We start from the raw sequence: 22,410 nt of genomic DNA on the forward strand, positions 1-22,410 counted from the left end.
TCTCGCATCTTGGTTACTATGGGGAATACAATTGCTTTGACTATGAGGACCTTCGTTGCCAGTGTGATGTCTCTACTTTTCACTATTTTATCAAGATTGATCATTGCTTTCCTCCCAAAAAGTAAACATCTTCTGATTTGCTGCCTGCAATCTGCATCTACAATAATCTTTGCAATCTGCATCCACATTTTCTCCCTCTGTTTGCCAGTTATCAATCAGTCTAGTTGCCATAATCTTGTTTTTTTTTTAATGTTTGATTGCAACCCAGCTTTTGCACTTTCTTCTTTCACCTTGGTGATAAGGCTCCTCAGTTCCTCCTCACTTTCAGCCATCAAAGTGGTATCATTTGCAAATTTAAGGTTGTTAATGTTTCTGTAGACAGCCAATTCTCTCACACCGGACATGACTTGCAGTATGTTCTCAAGTCATTTCTGACACAATTAACATTAAGTGAATCTATACTAGTTGAGAATGAGAAAAGAATTCCGCTTTCTGAGAACCCATTTAAGAGTACTCAACAATGATGAGGGCTAGAAACCTTCAGTTTTAAAAACATGGCAGACGTTGTATGTTAAATATGACAACAGGAAATGGAAGCATATGTTAAGAGGCAATTGTGACTGTGCGAACTAAGGGCATCCAGCATAGCTGCCTTACATTCGCCCATGTCCTAATTGGGTTTGGCCTGTGCGTGCAGTATGTACTCTGTGTTTGCAGCGTTGCATGATGAACGTGCTTGGCAATTTCTCAGGAAGCGGATCACAGAACTATAGGCTTTAACACATTTGGCAAGTCCTATGTACCTTTTGTATTTTGGCACGAAGGCTGCACCTCGTACAATAGTTTATAAGGACCACATTCTGCTCTCAATTATTGCCAGATCCAAAGCTTGTTGAAGCCAAAGGAAAGACCCCATTGGCTTCCGAGGATGTAGGACCATTTCCCTGTACCATTGCAAAAAGCATTACATGAATGTAGTTGAAGAAAACATGACCTGGAATGTTTGGCAGGTAGATCGAGTCACCAGAAAAATAACAAAGCCAGCTTGACCTTCTGTTTCAAGACACTCATGCAAAATATGCTGGAAAAGTTTTTCAGCAAATAACTGTCAACATAAATAACTGTCCAGGGAAAAAAAGAAAGGAAGAAACTCATTTGTTGATGTCAGAGCTCAGCGTTCAGGCACTGCCAGGTGGGGAGGGCTATTTATGGCATTTGTGCCGAGCCTTTCCTTCAAGTATTTAGTTAATTGGTTTATATCGTGCCTTTCTCCCAGCCCAAGGTTGAAATCAGTTTACACACATTAAAACAAAACAATATTTTTATGCAAATGTTAAAAGACAGATAAATTACAACTCTTTTTCAAAATACAAATTCAAAACAGTTTTTAAAAACACATTTAAAACATAATAAAATACAGACCCAACATCACCCATTAAAAGCTCTATCTGCTATGAGTTGAAAAATTAAGCCCTGCCTAAATAAAAAGGACTTTGCTTGCCAACAGAAAGACATCAGGCGGTAGTCAACCAAGCCTTCCATGGAAGGAGTTCCACTACTTGAGAACCTTGAAACTTTCTCTGCATGACTAGTTGCTCTTCCACTAAGCTGCCCCCTCCAAAAAGAATGGGGAAAATTTAAAATAATTAGAATAATTTCTGACAATAGGGGATGATCTTTCATAGAATCATCATAGAATCATAGAATTATAGAGTTGGAAGAGACCTCATGGGCCATCCAGTCCAACCCCCTGCTAAGAAGCAGGAAATCGCATTCAAAATACCCCCGACAGATGGCCATCAAGCCTCTGCTTAAAAGCCTCCAAAGAAGGAGCCTCCACCACACCCCGGGGCAGAGAGTTCCACTGCCAAACAGCCCTCACAGTCAGGACGTTCTTCCTGATGTTCAGGTGGAATCTCCTTTCCTGTAGTTTGAAGCCATTGTTCCGTGTCCTAGTCTCCAGGGCAGCAGAAAACAAGCTTCCTCCCTCCTCCCTATGACTTCCCCTCACATATTTTTACATGGCTATCATGTCTCCTCTCAGCCTTCTCTTCTGCAGGCTAAATATGCCCAATTCTTTAAGCTGCTCCTCATAGGGCTTGTTCTCCAGACCTTTGATCATTTTAGTTGTCCTCCTCTGGACACATTCCACCTTGTCAACATCTCCCTTCAACTGCGGTGCCCAGAATTGGACACAGTATTCCAGGTGTGATCTGACCAAGGCAGAATAGAGGGGGAGCATGACTTCCCTGGATCTAGATGCTATACCCCTATTGATGCAGGACAAAATCCCATTGGCTTTCTTAGCAGCCGCATCACATTTCTGGCTCATGTTTAACTTGTTGTCCACAATGACTCCAAGATCTTTTTCACATGTACTGCTGTCTAGGCAGGCATCCCCCATTCTGTATCTTTGCATTCCATTTTTTCTGCCGAAGTGAAGTATCTTGCATTTGTCCCTGTTAAACTTCATTTTGTTAGTTTCGGCCCATCTCTCTAATCTGTCAAGATCGTTTTGAATTCTGCTCCTGTCTTCTGGAGTGTTGGCTATCCCTCCCAGTTTGGTGTCATCTGCAAACTTGATGATCGTGCCTTCTAACCCTTCGTCTAAGTCATTAATAAAGATGTTAAACAGAACCGGGCCGAGGACGGAACCCTGTGGCACTCCACTCGTGACTTCTTTCCAAGATGAAGACAACGCATTTGCTTAGCCAATTACAGATCCACCTAACCATAGTTTTGTCTAGCCCACATTTTGCTAGTTTGTTTACCAGAAGGTCGTGAGGGACTTTGTCGAAGGCCTTACTGAAATCCAGGTACGCTACATCTACGGCGTTCCCTGTAGCGACCCAACTCGTAACTCTATCGAAAAAAGAGATCAGATTAGTCTGGCATGACTTGTTTTTGGTAAATCTGTGTTGACTATTAGCAATGACTGCATTTGTTTCTAAGTGTTTTCATACCACTTCCTTAATGATCTTTTCCAGAATCTTGCCTGGTATCGACGTGAGGCTGACCGGACGGTAATTGTTTGGGTCGTTCTTTTTTCCCTTCTTGAAGATAGGGACCACATTTGCACTCCTCCAATCTTCTGGGACTTCTGTTCTCCAAGAACTCTCAAAGATAATTGCCAGTGGTTCTGAAATAACTTCCGCTAGTTCCTTCAATACTCTTGGATGTAGCTGATCTGGCCCTGGGGACTTGAATTCATTTAGAGTGGCCAGGTGTTCCTGGACAACTTGTTTCCCTATTTGGGGTTGGATTTCCCTGAATCCTTCATCCATTTCATGTTGCTGAGGTTGAAGATGGCTTTCTTTTTGTGAGAAGACGAAGGCAAATAAGGCATTAAGCAGTTCTGCCTTTTCCCTGTCCCCTGTCACCATCACCCCATATTCTCCTCTCAGAGGCCCTATCGCCTCCTTGATCTTCCTTTTTCTACTAACGTAAGCAAAAAAGCCTTTTTTGTTGTTTTTAATGTCCCTGGCAAGCCTGAGCTCATTTTGCGCTTTAGCCTTGCGAACCTTTTTCCTACAGGAGTTGGCTATACGTTTGAATTCTTCTTTGGTGATTTCTCCCCTTTTCCACTTCTTGTGCATGTCTCTTTTGAGTCTTAGCCCAGTTAGAAGTTCTTTGGACATCCATTCTGGCTTCTTTGCATTGTCATATATTTTTTCTTTGTTGGCACTGTTTGCATTTGCGCCTTGAGTATTTCACTTTTAAAAACCTCCCATCCATCCTTAACTCCCTTGTCTTTTAATATTGGCGTCCATGGAATGCTGCTCAGTATTTTCTTCATTTTTTGGAAGTCAGCTCTCTTAAAGTCCAGAATGCATGTTTGGCTTGTCTTAGTTTCAGCCTTCCTTTGTATGGCAAACTGCAGGAGCACATGGTCACTTGCCCTTAAGGATCCGACGACTTCTACTGTATTGATCAGGTCTTCCACATTTGTTAAGATTAGATCAAGAGTTGCTGATCCCCTTGTTGCCTCTTCTACCTTCTGGACCATAAAATTGTCTGCAAGGCAAGTGAGGAATTTGTTGGACTTTGTGCTCTTGGCCGAGTTTGTTTTCCAGCAGATATCAGGATAGTTGAAATCGCCCATGACTACTATATCTCTTCTTTGTGCCTGTTTGGTCAGCTGCTGACAGAAGGCTTAATCAAGTTCTTCATCCTGGTTCGGAGGTCTGTAGTAGACACCCACGACAAGATGTTTTTGAATCCCGGTTCCCTTGATTCTTATCCAGATGCTTTCAAGCTGGTTTCCCAGATTACAGTCTTGCATTTCTTCTGCAATGTAACTGTTTTTGACATATAAAGCTACTCCCCCTCCTCTCCCCTTTGTTCTATTTTTTTCAAAATCTAGATACTGATACTAAAATTCAGATTATTTATTGTCTGTGGAGAGTAGAACACATATACTCCTAAAATCATAGAGTTGGAAGGGAAAACAAGGATCATTGAATCCAATTCCTTGCCTTATAGAAATACTCAAATAAAGCACTCTTCAAAGATGCCCATCCAACCCCTCTTTAAAAACCTCAAATGATGAAGAACCCATCATCCACCAGGGCAATCTATTCCACTCTTCAAAAGCTCTTACAGTCAGCAAGTTGTTCCTAATATTTAGTTGGACACAAACTAAGTCTTCAATGTCAAACTTGCATGCCATGAATTTCAGCTGTCCCTTACTGCTACAGTAGAGTCTCACTTATCCAACGTTCTGGATTATCCAATGCATTTTCTTAGTCAATGTTTTCAATGCGTTGTGATATTTTGGCGTTAATTCGAAAATACAGTAATTACTACATAGCATTAATGTGTAATGAACTACTTTTTCTGTCAAATTTGTTGTATAACATGATGTTTTGGTGCTTAATTTGTAAAATCATAACCTATTTTGATGTTTAATAGGCTTTTTCTTAATCTCTCCTTATTATCCAACATATTCGCTTATCCAACATTCTGCCAGCCCGTTTCTGTTGGATAAGTGAGACTCTACTGTATTTTGAAAACCTGGCAATGCTAATCTGCATTTACCCTGAATGCCTACATAACACCTACTGCATATCCTTGAACTCTTATTTTCATTTTCTTTTAGTTCTTTGTACACCCAAAGAGCATTCAGTCACAATTTCTTGAGTTATTCTAGTTCTCTAAGGCTGGATCTACACTGCTCTAAATCCCATGATCTAATCCCAGATTATCTGCTTATCCCAGATTATCTGGCAGTGTAGACTCATCTAATACAGTTCAAAGCAAATAATCTGGGATCAGATCCTGGGATAGAGGGCAGTGTACATCCAGCCTAAGATTATGTGAAAATGTAAGTTCTAGTTCTTCACTCATGTCCTTCAGCCAGTATTGTCCAATAGCTAAAATACTGAAAATGAATCTGAGAGGCAGTGGGGCATAGAGATCAAATCCCCTAGCTCACAGAGAGAACTTCCTGGATGATTTTGGGCAAATTAATATCTCTCACCCTCTGTTTCCCGTCTGTAAATTAGGAACATTGCTGACCTATCCTGCAATACTTTTATGAGATTAATAGGTGATGGAGAACAGTCTGTGTTTTCTTAGTCTCCATTTTGCACTTTAGGTGGGAGATTGCAACAGTTTCATTTTCTTTGGACCTTTGGTCACTGAATATCATTATTTTGCCAAATAAAATACTTTGTTGTTTAGCTGGGGTGTGTTTTAGTGAATTTTTTTTAATTATATGGCAGTACTTTTATTTGTCTTTCAAGCTTCCTCTTTGGCCACAGCAATGAACGCTCCCATGATCATGCCAAAAAAGAGGGGCTGGGATGATGCAAACCTCCTTGTAACTTGATACTTTTTCATTCTACTTTCTCAGCTGATTTCAAAATGCTCTGGTTTCTGTCCTCTCCCACTTTCTTAATTTGTCTTCTCCTTAAGCAATTTTTTTGGAAAGTAAGTGATTGTACCCAAGGGACTCAAATTTATGCTCTGGCACATTGGGGGAAAATTGCCCATCTCTCACATTAGATAACCTGAGAAGCATTGCACTCAATGTTTTGACACCAGCTCTCAGAATCCTTGACTTTTGGCCAAGGTGACTGGAGCTTCTGGGAGCTGAAGTCTAAAACTCCCAGAGGACTAAAGAATGAGAACTACTGCTCTTCTGCTGCATCCGATGACAACCCCCAGGATTCCATAGGATGTTTCCAGAGCAGTTAAAGTGGACTCATAGTGTTATTAACTGTGCAGTGTGAAAGGATCACAGGAGACAACAAGGTTTTCAGAGGTCAAGGAAACTATGCATTTTTCCCACCTCAGTTTTTCTTTGGGTGTCCTAATTGTCCCAATGAGTAACTTGCACTCAAAACAAGAAGCTACCATCAGGATAGAATATAGAGAAAGGGAATGGATGCCAATTAGCAAAGAGATCTGACAAGCGATATTTTATCATCCTATTTGTTTAACATATCATACTTAAAATAGGATTAGTCTTGGAGGAAGTCAGTGTGAAAATTGGAAGAAGAAACATCAACAATTTAAGATATGCAGATGGTATCATAGTACTAGTTGAAAACAGCGAAGACTTGGAACAGTTACTGAAGAAAGTCATGGAAGAAAGTTCACAGGCAGGTTTACCATCGAACCTTATGAAAACAAAAACGTTACCACAGATGATTTACATAACTTTAAAGTAGATGACTAAAACATTGAAATAGTTCAAGATTTCCCATGACTTGGCTCAGCCATTCATCAAAATGGAAATTGCAGACAAGAAATCAGAAGACTAGAACTTAGAAGGATAGGTATGAAGAGATTAGAGAAGATCCTGAAGTGTAAAGATATATCATTCCTAAAGTCAGGATCATCCATGCCCATATATTTCCAATTTCCATGTATTATTGTGAAAGCTGATAGGAAGGAAATTAACTAATTTGAAATATGGTGCTGGAAAAGAGTTCTATGGATATGGAGTGCCGAAAAGACAAATCAATAAGTCCTTGAGCAAATCAAGCCTGAATTCCCCCTAAAAGCCAAGATGATTAAACTGAGACTGTCATACTTTGAAAATATTACAAGAAGACATTACACACAAGTAAACGACAATAATCTATATATATAAAAGGGTAATGAAATTATGGCTTAGGACAAAACAACAAAACTACACATCCCAGAAACACTAAACTTGCCAGCGCAACCCCCCATCCATGCCTCTACGTTCATACAACAAAAAGGAAAGAAAAATAAAGTCCTAATTAGAGGGAGAGGAATAATTGTTTTTATCCAATTGCTGCCAGTTAGAAGGCTAAGCTCCGCCCACTTGGTCTCCTAGCAACCCACTCAGCCCAGGGGACAGGCCGAGTTAGGCCTCACTTAGGCCTCTTCCACACTGCCTATAAAATACAGATTAACTTATTTTAACTGGATTATATGGCAGTGTAGACTCAAGGTCCTTCCACACAGTTATATAACCCATTTATAATGAACTCAATGTAAGGTAAAACCTTTACCCTTTACCTTAACTACCACCAATTCCTCAGTTCTTTATTTCCCATACCACCATACTTCGCCACAGCAACGCGTGGCCGGGCACAGCTAGTGCTTTATAAAGTAGAAGGCACTATGAAAAGACAAAGACAGCACTACAGTTTGACTCAGTCTTGAGTCCACAAGAGCTGAACAGACCTGTTGATGACAAAGTTATTTGGATGTCTTTCATTCATAGGGTCACCATAAATTGAAGTAGATTTGATGGCAGTTATCAATAACAATATATCCTCTCAATGCCAAAGTATAATAATCTCAATTGTTCAGGTTGATGGTTCCTCCATTATGGTACCCAACTGGATTTTTTTCAGTTGAGCTGTGAACATTGCATTGAGTAGTAAAATATATTTTTATTTTAATTGATCTTGACTGGCCATTGGATTAGAAAGCAAGGTGCTGAGAATGTAAACACTGGGCTCTTAGTGTCTGCTGGGGTTTGATTCCAAAACCTTCCCTGCTTGTTTAGCAAAATATATTGATTTTCAAATCTCCTTATATACAACAGTGTAGCAAAATGCTGTCTCTTATGTAAAATGGCAAGATAAGACTTTGCTTTTTGGGGTTTATAAAAATATTTCCAGGCTGTGAATAGTTGAATCCATAGTTATAGAATCCATGAAAATGGAGAGCCAGTTGTAGGATCAGGTTCATTTGCTTGAAGGGAATTTATGTGTTCTTTACACAGTTTCGTTATGTCCAAAGCCATCTGCAGTCATAGGATCTCTGCTTCAGATTTTAACTTCTGCCTTGTTTGCTTCTCTGTGTAATAAGGAGCAAAATCACTAACTGGTTATCTTGTTTCATATTGATTCATATTTTAAAAGAACAAAAAATAATCAAGAATTTATTTTTTGCATCAAAATTGTCAGAATAAAATATTCGGGATGATGTTAAAATACAGTTAAAATCCATCTATATGCTGATGGTGAAACTTTTTGATAGGGTAGTTATTTTCTAGGGTGTTCTCATTTTGCTCTCCTTATTTGCTCTCTTTTTACCCCCTAATGAAACTGAAATCTACAGAATATATATTTTCTTCTCTTCCTTGTAGGTTCTCAAAAACAAAGATCCAGCATCACCAATGCAACGTTACATTGATAGCAAAGTAGTTAAAACAGATGCTGAAGGTGAATGGTTATCTTTCGATGTAACTGACACAGTACAAGAATGGCTCCACCACAGAGGTGACTGTACAACAATTTTTTGAAATTTCTATATATGCTTTTAAAAGCTGCATAATTTCATGTGTATGTGCGATCTAAAGGCAACTCCCCTTCTCTTGTATTTTGCAGATAGGAATCTTGGATTTAAGATAAGTTTACATTGTCCCTGCTGCACGTTTGTGCCTTCAAATAATTTTATCATCCCAAATAAAAGTGAAGAGCTAGAGGCAAGATTTGCAGGTAATAACAAAGCATTAAAATTAATAGTGCATTTGATGAACAAAAGGTGTTTCTGTAGCCCATGTAAGACTGCCAAATGTGAGTTTATACCACATTTGGTTTATGTTGGAAGATCCAAATCAAAGGAAAAAGACTCAGAGATGTAGATATGGAAGGGATAGGAAAAGATCTTGGTTTTCCTCCTCCAACAAATATTGTATAATGTACCAATGACAGTGAACTTTTTAAATGCAAATTGGACAAATGGTATTGATTACATAGATATTCTTCAACAGATCAGTGAGACTATAAATATTGGGCTGTAGTTCCCATCATTCCTCATGTTTGGCTTTGCATATCTTAACTGATGAGAATCCAAGTTCGACTCCAACTGGATGGTTGCATATTTGCCACCCCTCTTAAAAGATTTTAAACATGTACATTAGAGTGCTAAGCTGAATGGAACTTGTTTTTAAGTAACCATGTAAATTGTATTGCACATCATTACTTAACTTTAGCTGGGTTAGGGTGTGTTAATATGTGTAATGTGATAAATGAATGTATACTCTATATAAGAAGAATGAATGTTAGTTTGAAAAGTAAATAAATATTCAGTCATATACTTCGGAAGAAGACATTTTCATAGCATATATTACAAATGATCAGATGGCTAATTTTTAGTATTGATAGAAAGGATGATACAGTCCAAAGTTTTCTAGCAATTATGTGTCCTGAACTGGAGAAACATATTTCTTTCTAGATTGAGAATGAAAACAAAATACTGTATTGGTTTAATTCAAAGGAAACTCAAAATTGGAACTTAAAGGACTGGGAACAGGATATCAATTCACATCCTTCTCTTTCTTCTCATGCACCTCAATTTTTAGCTTTTTTAAAACTTAGTTTACTATGACACTCACATCCAGCAATCATGGTTAGTGTTAACTGTCAAAGTTGTAAATCAACTTCACTTCATCATTTGAAATCATTATTTAGGGCTTTGCATTAACTTTCGGTTTGGGCACCAAACTATTACTCAAAGTTGAAATGGAATTGATGAATGATGAAGAAAGGAGAATGTATCATGTGCTTTTGATATTCCAAATTGTTTTGAAGATTTTTCTGAAATGAGCCACAAATATAAATATGAGAGCATGTGATCATTTAACACAGTTGTGGATTCCCACATTCACATGCATACCAGCATTTCATAAGCACATTAACGGATGCCAGTGATCCTGGAGTTTGGGGTTTTTTTTAGAATTTGAGTTTATTGTAAAGAGATGGTTTATATAATTTGTTCCATAAGAGCAACACAATATTTATTACCAAAATGTATTTTTTGAAGGTATTGATGACTACACATATCCCAGTGGTGAGAAATTAAAGCCCAATAGGAAAAAATACAGTGGGAAGAACCCACATCTTCTGCTAATGTTATTACCCTCCTACAGACTTGAGTCACAACAGTCCAGTCGGCGGAAGAAGCGTGCTCTAGATGCAGCCTATTGTTTTAGGTAACTATGGATTGAAATGCTACATATCTGTGTGCATTTATAGAAATATCTTAATGTTTATGTCGTGCTTTCTCATTAGTTTCTATGGCACATTAGGGAATAACATGACATGATGTGAGTTTTCATATTGCAACTTTGCAACAAATCTGATTAATAGCATACTGGTTGCTGTGAATCATGGGTGGGCAAAATGCAGTCCTTGTGTTGTTTGTTGTCCCATCCAAAAATGTGGCCTTTTTCCTGGCCACTCCTGGGGCCCTTTCAGTTTGTATAATTGTAAGAATGATGATTTCACTTTTACTGCCATGGCAATATGGAATCCTGGGATTTGCAGTTTAAGAGTTTATTGAAATAGACAGATAGATAACTGAACTGGCTCAACAAACTACAAATCCAAGGATGTGGCTATAGCACTTAAAGTAGCACCAATGTGCTATACATGTAGGGTGTGAAAGGAACCCGGAAACCTTTAGGAATGGCACCTTCTTATTTCTAAGGACTGTTAAACATGTTTTCAAAACCAGAACAAGAAAATTGGCCCTTTGGTCCACAACTGTTGCCCACTTCTTCTGTAAACAGAAGAATTATTTGGGTTCACATGAATAGAAGTACTTAATGCAGAAGATGGCCAAAGGTAGACGTAGTGGGAGTGTCTGCTAGATTTCTGGATGATTCAGAAGTAGATTAGCAAAGATGCTATATCTCACGTCACATAATGCCTGTAAAAAGTCAGCATTTTCAAGGCTATTGATTTCAAGGGGAAGTATTTAGAACCATGTTTAACTTTCATGATAGCATCATTGTGGGCTAAATATGCTTAAATCCAGATGCCATGTGTGAATTTGAAATCCTATTCAAATACAGTGCTCCCTCACTACCATGCGGTTCGCTTTTTGCAGATTCACTGTTTTGCGGTTTTTCAATAAATAATACTATAAATCAAAAAATTACAATTTACAGCCTAAGGAAGGGAGGAAGGAGAAGCTAAAGGGAGAGAAAAGGAGTCCAAGCGGCAACGGGAGGAGGAGGCGATTTATCAACACACGATTGTTTGATAAAGACTAAAAATAGTGTATAACTACTAAAATAATGTATAAATATATAGCGTCCCTACTTCGCGGATATTCACTTATTGCAGGTGTTCCTGGAACCTAACCCCCACGATAAATGAGGGAACACTGTATATAAAAATTTAAGTTAAAGAAAAAATGTAATTAAAATGGTTTTATTTGAAAATGGGTTATAAAATGAATGTATTCTTAATTATTTAGGTTTAAGATGCTATTTTGAAATAAAATATAGCATCTGTTCTGAAGAATTTGACTTTTCATGGAGTTAAAATTTGATAGCAGATAGTTTTTATTTTCATTTTGGATCACCGTATTTAAAACATAGTCTTGAAATATGAACTTAAATTATTTGAAATATCGAAGCACCCCTAAGGTTCCAAAAGACATCAAGATTCTGTTTCAGCTCTGTTCATAAGACTAATTTCCATTGTTCCTTTTTATTTGTTGTTTTCTATTCCTTTTGGCCTGAACTGTTTCAAGTTAGTTTCTCACATTTGAAATGACACTGATGAAATCACCTTACTTAAGGAATGTGATTAAGCATTTGTAAGCCTCACTGACTTCAAAAAGGCTTAATTTTATGGCAATCTGCCCATTAATAAGAATAAATAATAAAAGTGTACTTCTGGCTTCCAGTAACAATATCAATAACACACTGAAAGCCCTCTTCAAAGTACATCTGCATTCATACTTTCAGCTGTGTGTGTATGTGTACCTGTGCTAAAAGTAAGCATGGAGGGCACACATTCTTTTCACAGTCTGTTCATCCAGACAGTGGGAAGATGGCATCCTGAGTACCTATGGATGTCTGCATGTTGAGGTCCTCTGTGTGAGAGGAGATTCTTCTTCTTGACTCAGGATTGTTTTTTGGTTTATTCTTTCTTGTCTACACTGGGATACTTTTTGATGCTCATTGGGTGGCGGATGGGCAATTTAGTACATTTGGTCACCTGACATCTATGACCTCATTTACACTGCCTTGTAAAATCCAGATCATCTGATTTGAATTGGATTATATGACAGTGTAGACTCATATAATCCAGTTCAGAGCAGATAATTGGGATTATCTTTTTTTATAATCTGAATTATTTGGCAGTGTAGATGCAGTTTATGACATCCTCTGGGTCAAAAGCATAAATGACTGATTTTAAGATTAAGCCCCTGTATCTATTAAGAATTGTTTTTGGGTTTTGCAACATTAGACCATCTGAATTTCAGAATGCTCTGATGTGTATTAATTTGTAAAAATATCAGCTACAGGAAATGAGAGGAACAGAAAAACAGCTTACAATGAAACTTCTGAAAAAGACTTTATCTGTTCTGATGCCCCGGCTGTGGAATGCCTTCCACTTGTAAATCCAGTTAGTCATTAAAACTTGTTAATCCATTTGTTAATCCAGTTAGCCGTTTTCACCAAATCTTTTGTGGCCAAGAGATTATGGCCTAACTATACAGTGTGCATGGTTTTAAACAGTTTTATATTATTTTAATGTTTTTTTCTATGACCCAACCTCAGATCTTTTGATATGAGGTAGGATATACATCTTTTAATAAATTACAATAAACTCTCTTTAGGTCTCAGATTGATTTCACCTTAAAGTTCACCAAGGGGCAATGTGTATTTGGATTACAGTCTCAGCTCCACTTTTACTGTAGTAACATATTGGTCTTTTCCTGCATTTTCAGGAACGTTCAAGATAACTGCTGCCTGCGTTCATTTTACATTGACTTCAAGCGAGATCTTGGGTGGAAATGGATACATGAACCTAAAGGATACAATGCAAATTTCTGTGCAGGAGCTTGTCCCTATTTATGGAGCTCTGATACTCAACATAGTAGAGTAAGTCTCTTTGAAAACTCTTTTAATATATATAATGGGGTAATAAAGAGATGAAAGCCTCCAATATTTGCTCCTATGGTACATGCTAATTATTCTGATTCAGAGGAACAATATCTCTGAATGCAAGTTGTTGAAGAGCACCAAAGCTTGAGAAAGTTGTTGGTTTTTTGGGTTGTTTTTTTTTTTGGAAACCCATTCCCAAATTTCCTAAGACAGCATGACCATTTCCAAGCTGTATGGGAGGGGCTTGTCAACATATCTTCTTGTGTGCGATCTCTGATTGGCTACTTTGAAAATAATATATTGAACTAAAGCTTAGGCAGTCCTCTCGAGTTACTACAGTCTTCTTTATTCAACTTGACAGAGTTCTTCTAAGGCTCCTTCACACTGCCCCTATATCCCATGATCTGATCCCAGATTATCTTCTTATCCCAGATTATTTGGCAGTGGAGACTCATATAATCTAGTTTAAGGCACATAATCTGGGATCAGAACCTGGGATTTAGGGCAGTGTAGAAGGGGCCTAAATGTTGTCAGCTGGTAATCCATAGCAACCATAGAAATGTGACTTTATAGATGATGTAGAAATATTCAAATATTTTCAATTTTGAACACGCCCATTACGCCTGGCTATGGGTTATTGGTTATCTGTTGTTGTTGAGTTTATGCTTTTATTCTTTTTATATGTTTTTATGTATTAGTTCATTGTAGTTGAATATATCTTATGTTGTAGTATTTTATTACTGGGCTTGGTCCCTATGTAAACCGCCCCGCGTCCCTTCGAGGAGATGAGGCGGGATATGAGAATAAACATCATCATCATCATCATCATCATTATTATTATTATTATTATTATTATTATTATTATTATTATTATTTCATCTGTTTCCTTTCTTTCTAGGTACTCAGCTTGTATAATACTATCAACCCAGAAGCATCTGCATCCCCATGCTGTGTATCCCAGGATCTAGAACCCCTCACTATTTTGTATTTCATTGGGAAAACACCCAAAATTGAACAGCTTTCTAACATGATTGTCAAGTCTTGCAAATGCAGCTAAGGGATACCACAGCATGTGCATTCTCTTCCCAGAAAGGAAAGGAAGAAAAAAACATGCAAAAAGGAAGGAACAACAACAACACTAAAGAACACATAGGATCATCAGTGTTTTTTTGAAAGAGGAAAAAGCGGTACTAAGTCCGACTTGTTTGAGAGTTTGTTTCATTGTTTTGTGTTTTGTCTTGTTTTCAAACTGTCACCTGATGCAATACCGTGAAGGCCTTATTCTACATTTCAACATCATGGTTAGTGAGATAGACAAGAAGTATTTTAAAGGAAAAAAGGCAAAAAAAATACAAGAAAGAAAAGGAAAAAAAAGAAAAAAACCTTTTTAAAATAAAACACTGGAAGAATTTGTTAGAGTCTTATGTGAAAGGAAAAAAACAGGAAAAAATCCCTTTAAGTGGAGTTGCTGTATCTATCCCGTGGCTTACTTGATCTCTGTGTTGTCATGCCATAGACACCCAATCCATTCTTCGTAGTTTTTAGAATTAACAGTGCATTATTTATTTTTATGTAATAGGATCAAAGAAGACTATGTAATTGCCATGGGAGGGGAGGGGAAGAGGGAGGGGAGGAGCGACACAAATGTGCAGACCAAATAAACTGTTAGAAACATGGATAATGCCTTGGGAACATGAGCTCAAAAAGGTCCTGAAATGACAAGTTCAGCTCAATTAAAATGGTAGTCTGTTATTACATTACAAAGGAAGTCTGCCTTTTAAAAAGCCACATATACCTTGTTTTCTTCCCAGGAGCCTAGAATGGCTTTATGTAAAGCCTCATACCATTGTTTTTTTAAAACAAATATCTGAAAAACGTATTAATAAAGGACATTTTGTTTCAGTCTCAAAGACTAGTTTATTAAGATATTTTTTAAAAGAAGCAAACTGTACATGAATAAATTGTCAATTTAGTAAACCAGTGAAATATTTAATATGTACTGGTCTAATCTTCAGACCTTAATATGTTGCTGTATAGCTATTGCTTTGGGATTGTTTGTTTCTTGGTATAATGTAACCATACCTATAGTACTACAATAGGTGGGTAGTAAGAAGCCAGCTTAATTGGAAACATATCTGTAGATCTCTAATGTAAACTATTAAAAATTAAGTACTTTATGTGTAATGTGTAAATTTTCACCATATTTTTGTACTCTGTTAATACTGTCAACTTTGAAGAGTTTGAATTTGGGGGCTCTTGTTGATCACACAGAACCATGTGTTTCCCTCTAGCTGGCCAGTACGAGTAGAGTCCCTGTATTTTCAACTTGCACTACAAATACATGTTTTATAATATTTGCTATATACATGTGCTTTGTATGTTGTTTTTCCTGATTGTGACATAAGCTACCTGACTCCATGTTTTGTTCCATTTTACCTATCCCCCCAAAAGTAGATTTAAAATATTGTTTTGTGGAAAATAATCCCCTCATGTATACTAGAGACATGGAAATCTCAAACTCTTGTTTTAGAACAAAGACCTAACGCCTTGGACTCAATATTGATTAGGAGGCCATACATTTCCATACAGAGAGGGTTTTCTTTTTCCAGAGGAGGGAAAAGAAGGAGAAAAGGACCTTTTTCATGGTCCGTGTCCTGGACTAATTGTAGACACAAATATTTTGTCAAAAATAGGTATTGTAAAGTGATGAGCTATGTGGTAAAAATTGGGGAAACTATTTTTAAGAATTAGAACTCTCTCTGACCATGTTGGCTGGAGAAATTGGGAACTGTTATTTCAACAAGTAACTTCTGCGTTCTCTGATTGTGTTTTTATGAAGACCCAAATGTAATATCAGCATCTACATCAGCCATGTGCAGGGAAGCCCACTTATATGCTCAGCAACCACAATTCTTCTACTAGGGTGCACGTCCTTTTCTGCTGTCAAGGGAATTTGTGCTCTTCCAACGTTTGTTCCTTTTTAAAGAATTGCTAAATTTCATAAAAAGCTATTGGGATCAATTACATCCCCAATTAAATGAAAAGAGGATGGGGAATGACAGATTGCTTTCCAACATATCATTTGCAAAGCATCTGGTATTGCACACAAGTGGGCCATTAAAAAGAAAAATAAATAAATCTATCTATTTCCTAGGGGAGGAAGAAGGGAACTGAATCCGGTTTCCCCCTCCTTCCCGCAAATGCTAATCCACAGGATTTCAAGGTGATTTGTTTTTTTTTTTTTAAAAATTAAGGGTTGTGCACAGAACCCTGGCAGTTGGATTGTCCAAGCAACACCAATTTACAGACACACTCGCTTAGCCATCTTTCTTAGAATACACACCTGGAGACCTGCTCCACAGCGTATATGGGCCCCAGCTGGATTTGGCAGATTTGCCAAGTGTTCAAGTTGAAAATGATCCTGTGTGTCATTGTTTTTGACTTTTTAAACCCCAATAACTGCTTTAAAGTGATGCTGAGGCTAGTTTGTTAGGGGGCGCTAATGTTTGAGGATCCAGGTGTTTTGTTCACATTATTAGGATATTTGGAGTAAGGTAGGGAGAGCACAAGTGGGGGGTCTATGCTGAGCAAAATCCTCAGGTATCTTTTTTATAGCTGTAATCATATACTATTAAAAGTAAAAAAGGCATCTTTTGACAACAAGTTAAGATAATTGTTGAACACATCCCATTAAGTGTTTAAATTATGGAGAGCAGCACAATCCTATCCAAATTAATTCAGAGATAAATGTCATTGCGTTTAAAGGGGATTAATTGCTTTATTAATTTGCCTTTCCCAAGCTTCAAAGGTTAAGTTAAAACAACTAGGCTAAGGTCTAAAGATTAATGCCATGTTCGACAAAGAGCAAAAATTACTTGTAACACTTTCTTGTGATAGTTGTTGGAACCCAAGGTTATTAAACATTCACCATTGATATACAATTGTGGTTTGTTCAAATGACTAGGTTCTCAGATGATTTACAGCAGTGTTTCCTAATCCGAGCACCACCAGACATTGTAGACTACAATCACCATCTTCCCTGGCCATTGGCCAGACTGGCAGGGACTGATGAAAAGTGTAGTTCAAAATGTGGAAGACCTCACATTTCAAAAGGTTAATTTACAGAAGCAGGCTTTATATCTGTGCTTTACTATGCTTTTATTAATTTATTCATTCCTACCCTGATAACACTTCTCTCTTTTTGTTCATTAAAAGAAGTAAACAGATTGATTCAGTGTTGTTCACATTATTTCATACTATTTCAAAGCTGGTGCAATTGTTGTCAGCAAGTGCATTCCATTCCTTTCTATAGGTAGGTATGTGTGTATACAAACGCTGGTGTTTTTATATGATCTCTGACAAACCCATATGAATTCTCTCAATGCCTGAACAATCCCAGTATATAAACATATCTAGAGAGAGAGAGAGAGAGAGAGAGAGAGAGAGAGAGAGAGAGAGAGATGAACCGAAGCCAATTCGAAATGTACCAAGCACACCCTAGAATGCTGATTGCATAAGTGCAGATCTACTGTCTTCAGAAGTGCTTGTGCATTCAATGAATGCATGAGCAGTATTGTACTCACTAAGCATAATCCTAATGTCACCCCAGATGTCTTGCTCTGGCCTCCTCCATACCATGTCCACATAAATGCTGAATTGGAGACAAGTCAACGCATGCTTTTAGATCGAGTGATGGCTAGCCTAACCCCACCTATAAGTTCATCCATCTTGCACATTGTTCTTGTGGGAGAGAGTCACCACACTGCCTTGGTATGGAGGCTTATAAACTATTACAAAGCCATGTGTGGTAAGAGGCTGCCCAAAATTGTATCCAATAAGGTATCGGTCTATGGCTGAGATCCTGTACTGAAAGTTCTGGCCAGGATGATGGACAGAGTGGGATAGGGGAGGCATGAAATATACATCTGGCTATGTACCTATAACCAGACACACAATTTCTACTTCAAAAACATCAATTTCTACTTCTATTTCTACTTCAAAACATCAATTGCTGAAGTCAAAGAAAGTTATTTGGAAGTAAATATGTAACAATAATTTTCACCGTTCTATTATCATAACTGAGTTTGGTGCAATGGGATTTACTGATATGTAAATGCATTTAGAATACTGACACTACCTTTTGCATTTGCAGTAACAGTTGATGACTTTGGTGTCCATACAGTGGTGAAGCTACTTTGGATTTAATCTGAATTTTAAAAGAACTATCCAGCGTGGTGAATCCTGGCTTTAAATATGTTCCACACTTTGGATAGCTCCTTTAAAGTTCATATTTTAAAAAGATTTGCTGCCTCAATAATACAGAAAATATTGACTGCCTCGTGCATGCCGTCGACATTCTATTAGTTTTTTTTCACATTTTTACAGAATGGGCCTTCTAAATTCACCCATCCTTGAGATTTCAGTGCCTTTACTGTTAATGAATGATTAAAGCTTTTTAATCTGCTTAAGGTGTCTCTTGTGATAGCAGTTCACAAAAAGTGATCAAAATGTACTGCCATGTGTGGAAAAGTTGGAAGTTGTGAAGATCACAGGTTTCCATCACTTCTCAGACTGGATCCACTTTAATTCAAATCAGAAAAGCTAATACCTACTAGTAGAAACACAAAATCAACCTTTTTTGAAGCAGCTATCTAGAGTGAATTTGTGTGCAAAATTAGCAATTTGTGTGCATGTGTGGGTTTTAGTTTTCACAAATCTCTCATCCTTTTTTCAGTGTGCCCTTAAGGGACCTTTGTGTTGACTTAACACAGGAATATGTGCAGCTTGATGACATAGGCCTGCTTCATTTCAAAATGGTGGGGAAATTATGCTGTGGCTTTCAGCTAGATGGAATGCACAACTTCTTTCCTGGATTCCCTTCAACATTGTAGGTTGTCAATGATCAATTAGCAGTTAGGTTGTTGGATGTTTGGATCCTTACAATGAAGTTGCTACTGACTGTAGAAAGTCTTTCAGCTGTCTTGTATGTGTTCAATGCAAAACTCAACTTCAATGCATCGCTAGGACTGCAAATTCTCTTCTGGTAACAGAAGGCAACCAAAGGCCTGAAATTACAGGAACAAGCTAACACCTGATATTCTTCAAGATTAATTTAAAATGTAGCTTAAGACAAGAGTTTTGTGCTTTTGATTACACTCTACACCGATTTGCAGATGCCCTATCAGATTTTTTAAAATTCAGTGCAAGATGCTGCTGACTGCTTAGAACTAAAGAGATCCTTAGAATATTTGCAGGACCAAACACAATTGGAAGATGGAGCTCAAACAGAAATTGTCTCAAGTCTCCAAATAGGAACAAATATTCCCATATGTTTAATAAGCAATAATGAAATTACACAGATCATGTACAAATAGGAAAATGTGTATATAAACAACTGTACTGAAATTCAGTGACTACTCAGATCTGTATTTAAATACTACATCTGTGTTTGTGGTGCTCTTAATGATAAATAAATAATTTCAATTGCATGCCCATGTCCCATTTATTCTTCCATTTTGACATTGAAAATCTGTTTTGCATCTTGTTTTGGCCTGTGAAAGAATTAAAGTTTCTATTCTTCAGTCCTGATGGTGATCTATGCCGCTGTAAGCAATGGCAGTGGGAGGAAAGAGGCAATCATTGCTGTAACCAGGGAGGTAGTACAGCATTGGAGAAATAGGCTACTCTGCATACAGATTTTGGACTATGTTCCTGCAAAGGTAGACCCTTTGAATCAGTGGGATTTACTTACATGTTCTTGGCATTCAACAGTTCATTCAATGAGTCTACTTAAGCTAGCTTTAGCCAATAGAATTCAGGGCTTTTCTTCCTTCCCACATGAGCATTGAGCAATCCTGGGAAAGTGCACCTAGTAGCATAGTACACCAATAAGATTTTGAATCTGCAGTCCTTTCACTCCACATAGTTATAGCACTAATTGGATGAGAATTCTAAATACCATTCCTTACACTACAAATTCCAGGATTTCATAGGATGTTACCATTGCAGTTCAGGAAGAATCAAAGTGCAACGGTTATGTTCTAGGACTTGACATAGATATAGCTTTTCCTCACTAAGTAGTAAGTAACTAGGCAGGCATTTTTTAAACCAATGTTCCAATTTCTGGTTGAAGTCTGGGCACTGAGACTAATGCTCAGATCCAGCACTCACCCTCCACCATTGTCAGAGAGAGAGGAGACCAGTCCCTTTCCAAACTTCTCTGCTAGTGCATAAGAGCAAGCAAGCAAGAAAAAAGCCTCCCAAGTTGAGATCCATTTTTCTCACTACTGGTTTGCTGAAGGGCCAAAAATATCAGGATGCTTCTTTGCCAGTTACTCAATGGGCATCTGTGCTGTTACTAGAACCCTCTGGGGTGCTCTAACACACTGAAGAAGACAGCATTCTATGGAGAGGTACAGAATGCAATTTGATTCCCGTATTCATGAGACTGGTATCTGCAGTTTCGTTTATCCATATGTCCCATTTAGGCATTTTCTATGTTCCCCTAGCATGACTCTATGACAGACCGGTACAACCAGCAGCCCTCCAGCTGTTTGGGCATCCAACTCCCGGAAGCCCTACCAGCTTGTTCAATGGCCAGGAATTCTGGGAGTTTTAGTTTAAAACACCTGGAGGGCCGCAGGTTGTGCAGGCCTGGTCTATGGTATTTCTGGACCAGGAAGTCCTTAGTTTCATTTTAGGATTCACTATAATTTGCAGTTTTACATATCCATAATAAATCCAGGAACGTATTCCTACTGCATACAGGGTTCATACCATACCTCATTGGGCAATGCAATTCAAAGAAGATATGTTTGGGTACACGAGTTTCACATTGTTGTATATCAGCCCCGGTGGCGTAGTGGATTAAACCCTCGTGCCAGCAGGACTGATGACTTGAAGTTTGGGTTGCTAACCTGAAGGTTGCCGGTTCGAATCCAACCTGGGAGAGCGTGGCTGAGCTCCCTCTATCAGCTCCAGTTCCATGTGGGGACATGAAAGAAGCCTCCCACAAGGGTGGTAAAAACATCAAAACATCTGAGCATCCCCTGGGCAATGTCCTTGCAGACGGCCAATTCTCTCACACCAGAAGCGACTTGTAATTTCTCAAGTCGCTTCTGACACACACAAAAATGCCAGCCACAGGGTCCTAGCTTAAGTGGTAAAAACTGAATGGAATGAGGAAAGACACACCCTAGAATTTGGTTAGATGTTTCAAGGATGCCTTCATGGCTAAACTTAAACTCAAGGATAGTGTTGCCTTACCTGTAGCCTTACCTGTAGGATTGCTTTTTCCCTACAAGTACCGGAATCCGACTGGCAACCATTACCGAGAGGACCTTTTCATTGGCCACTCCAAGGCTATGAAATGTTTCATCAGAAGAGCTGCAAGGCCAAGAACAAGCCATGAGAGTCAAGACAAAGATCCACCCAGAGGAAAGGTGTTCTTACCATACATCAAGGGAACTACTGACCGCATAGGGAAGCTGATGAAGAAGCACAACCTACAAACTATCTACAGACCCATGAAGAAAATCCAACAAATGCTACGGTCAGCGAAGGACAAGAGGGATCCTCTCTCTTCTGCAGGAGTCTACCGGATACCATGCAGCTGTGGACAAGTCTACATAGGGACCACCAAACGCAGCGCCCAAACAAGAGTCAAAGAACATGAAAGGCACTGCAGACTAATTCAACCAGAGAAATCAGCCATAGCAGAGCATTTGATGAACCAGCCTGGACACAGAATACTATTTGAGAACACAAAAATGCTGGACCATTCTAACAACTATCATGTCAGACTACACAGAGAAGCCATTGAAATCCACAAGCATGTGGACAACTTCAACAGAAAGGAAGAAACCATGAAAATGAACAAAATCTGGCTACCAGTATTACAAAACTCCAAAATCAAAACAGTAGATGGGAACCAACACAATGAGGACTTGACTGAACAAAGGATGCCCCCAGGCAAGGGACAAAACATTTCCAGTGCCAATTAGGGTGATTAACTGAAACATTAATGCTGGCTCCCAGTGACAAAGAACTCTTGCCACACCTTGGACTCTACACAG

The 22,410-nt window shown here is 38.3% G+C and overlaps 1 protein-coding gene across 1 annotated transcript in view; it reads left to right on the forward strand.

The window, feature by feature from the left end:
- Window positions 1-17,562, forward strand: part of tgfb2 (transforming growth factor beta 2) — a 106,251-nt gene extending 88,689 nt beyond the window's left edge. Inside the window, exons 3-7 of the mRNA XM_062972217.1 lie at window positions 8,576-8,708; window positions 8,817-8,927; window positions 10,255-10,423; window positions 13,180-13,333; window positions 14,235-17,562. Of these exons, the coding sequence (XP_062828287.1) occupies window positions 8,576-8,708; window positions 8,817-8,927; window positions 10,255-10,423; window positions 13,180-13,333; window positions 14,235-14,393 (726 nt within the window). The 3' untranslated portion in view covers window positions 14,394-17,562. The remainder of the gene's footprint in view (window positions 1-8,575; window positions 8,709-8,816; window positions 8,928-10,254; window positions 10,424-13,179; window positions 13,334-14,234) is intronic.
- Window positions 17,563-22,410: the final 4,848 nt, after the last annotated feature.

This window comes from Anolis carolinensis, chromosome 1 (genome assembly GCF_035594765.1).
Source record: "Anolis carolinensis isolate JA03-04 chromosome 1, rAnoCar3.1.pri, whole genome shotgun sequence".
NCBI classification, from domain to species: domain Eukaryota; kingdom Metazoa; phylum Chordata; class Lepidosauria; order Squamata; family Dactyloidae; genus Anolis; species Anolis carolinensis.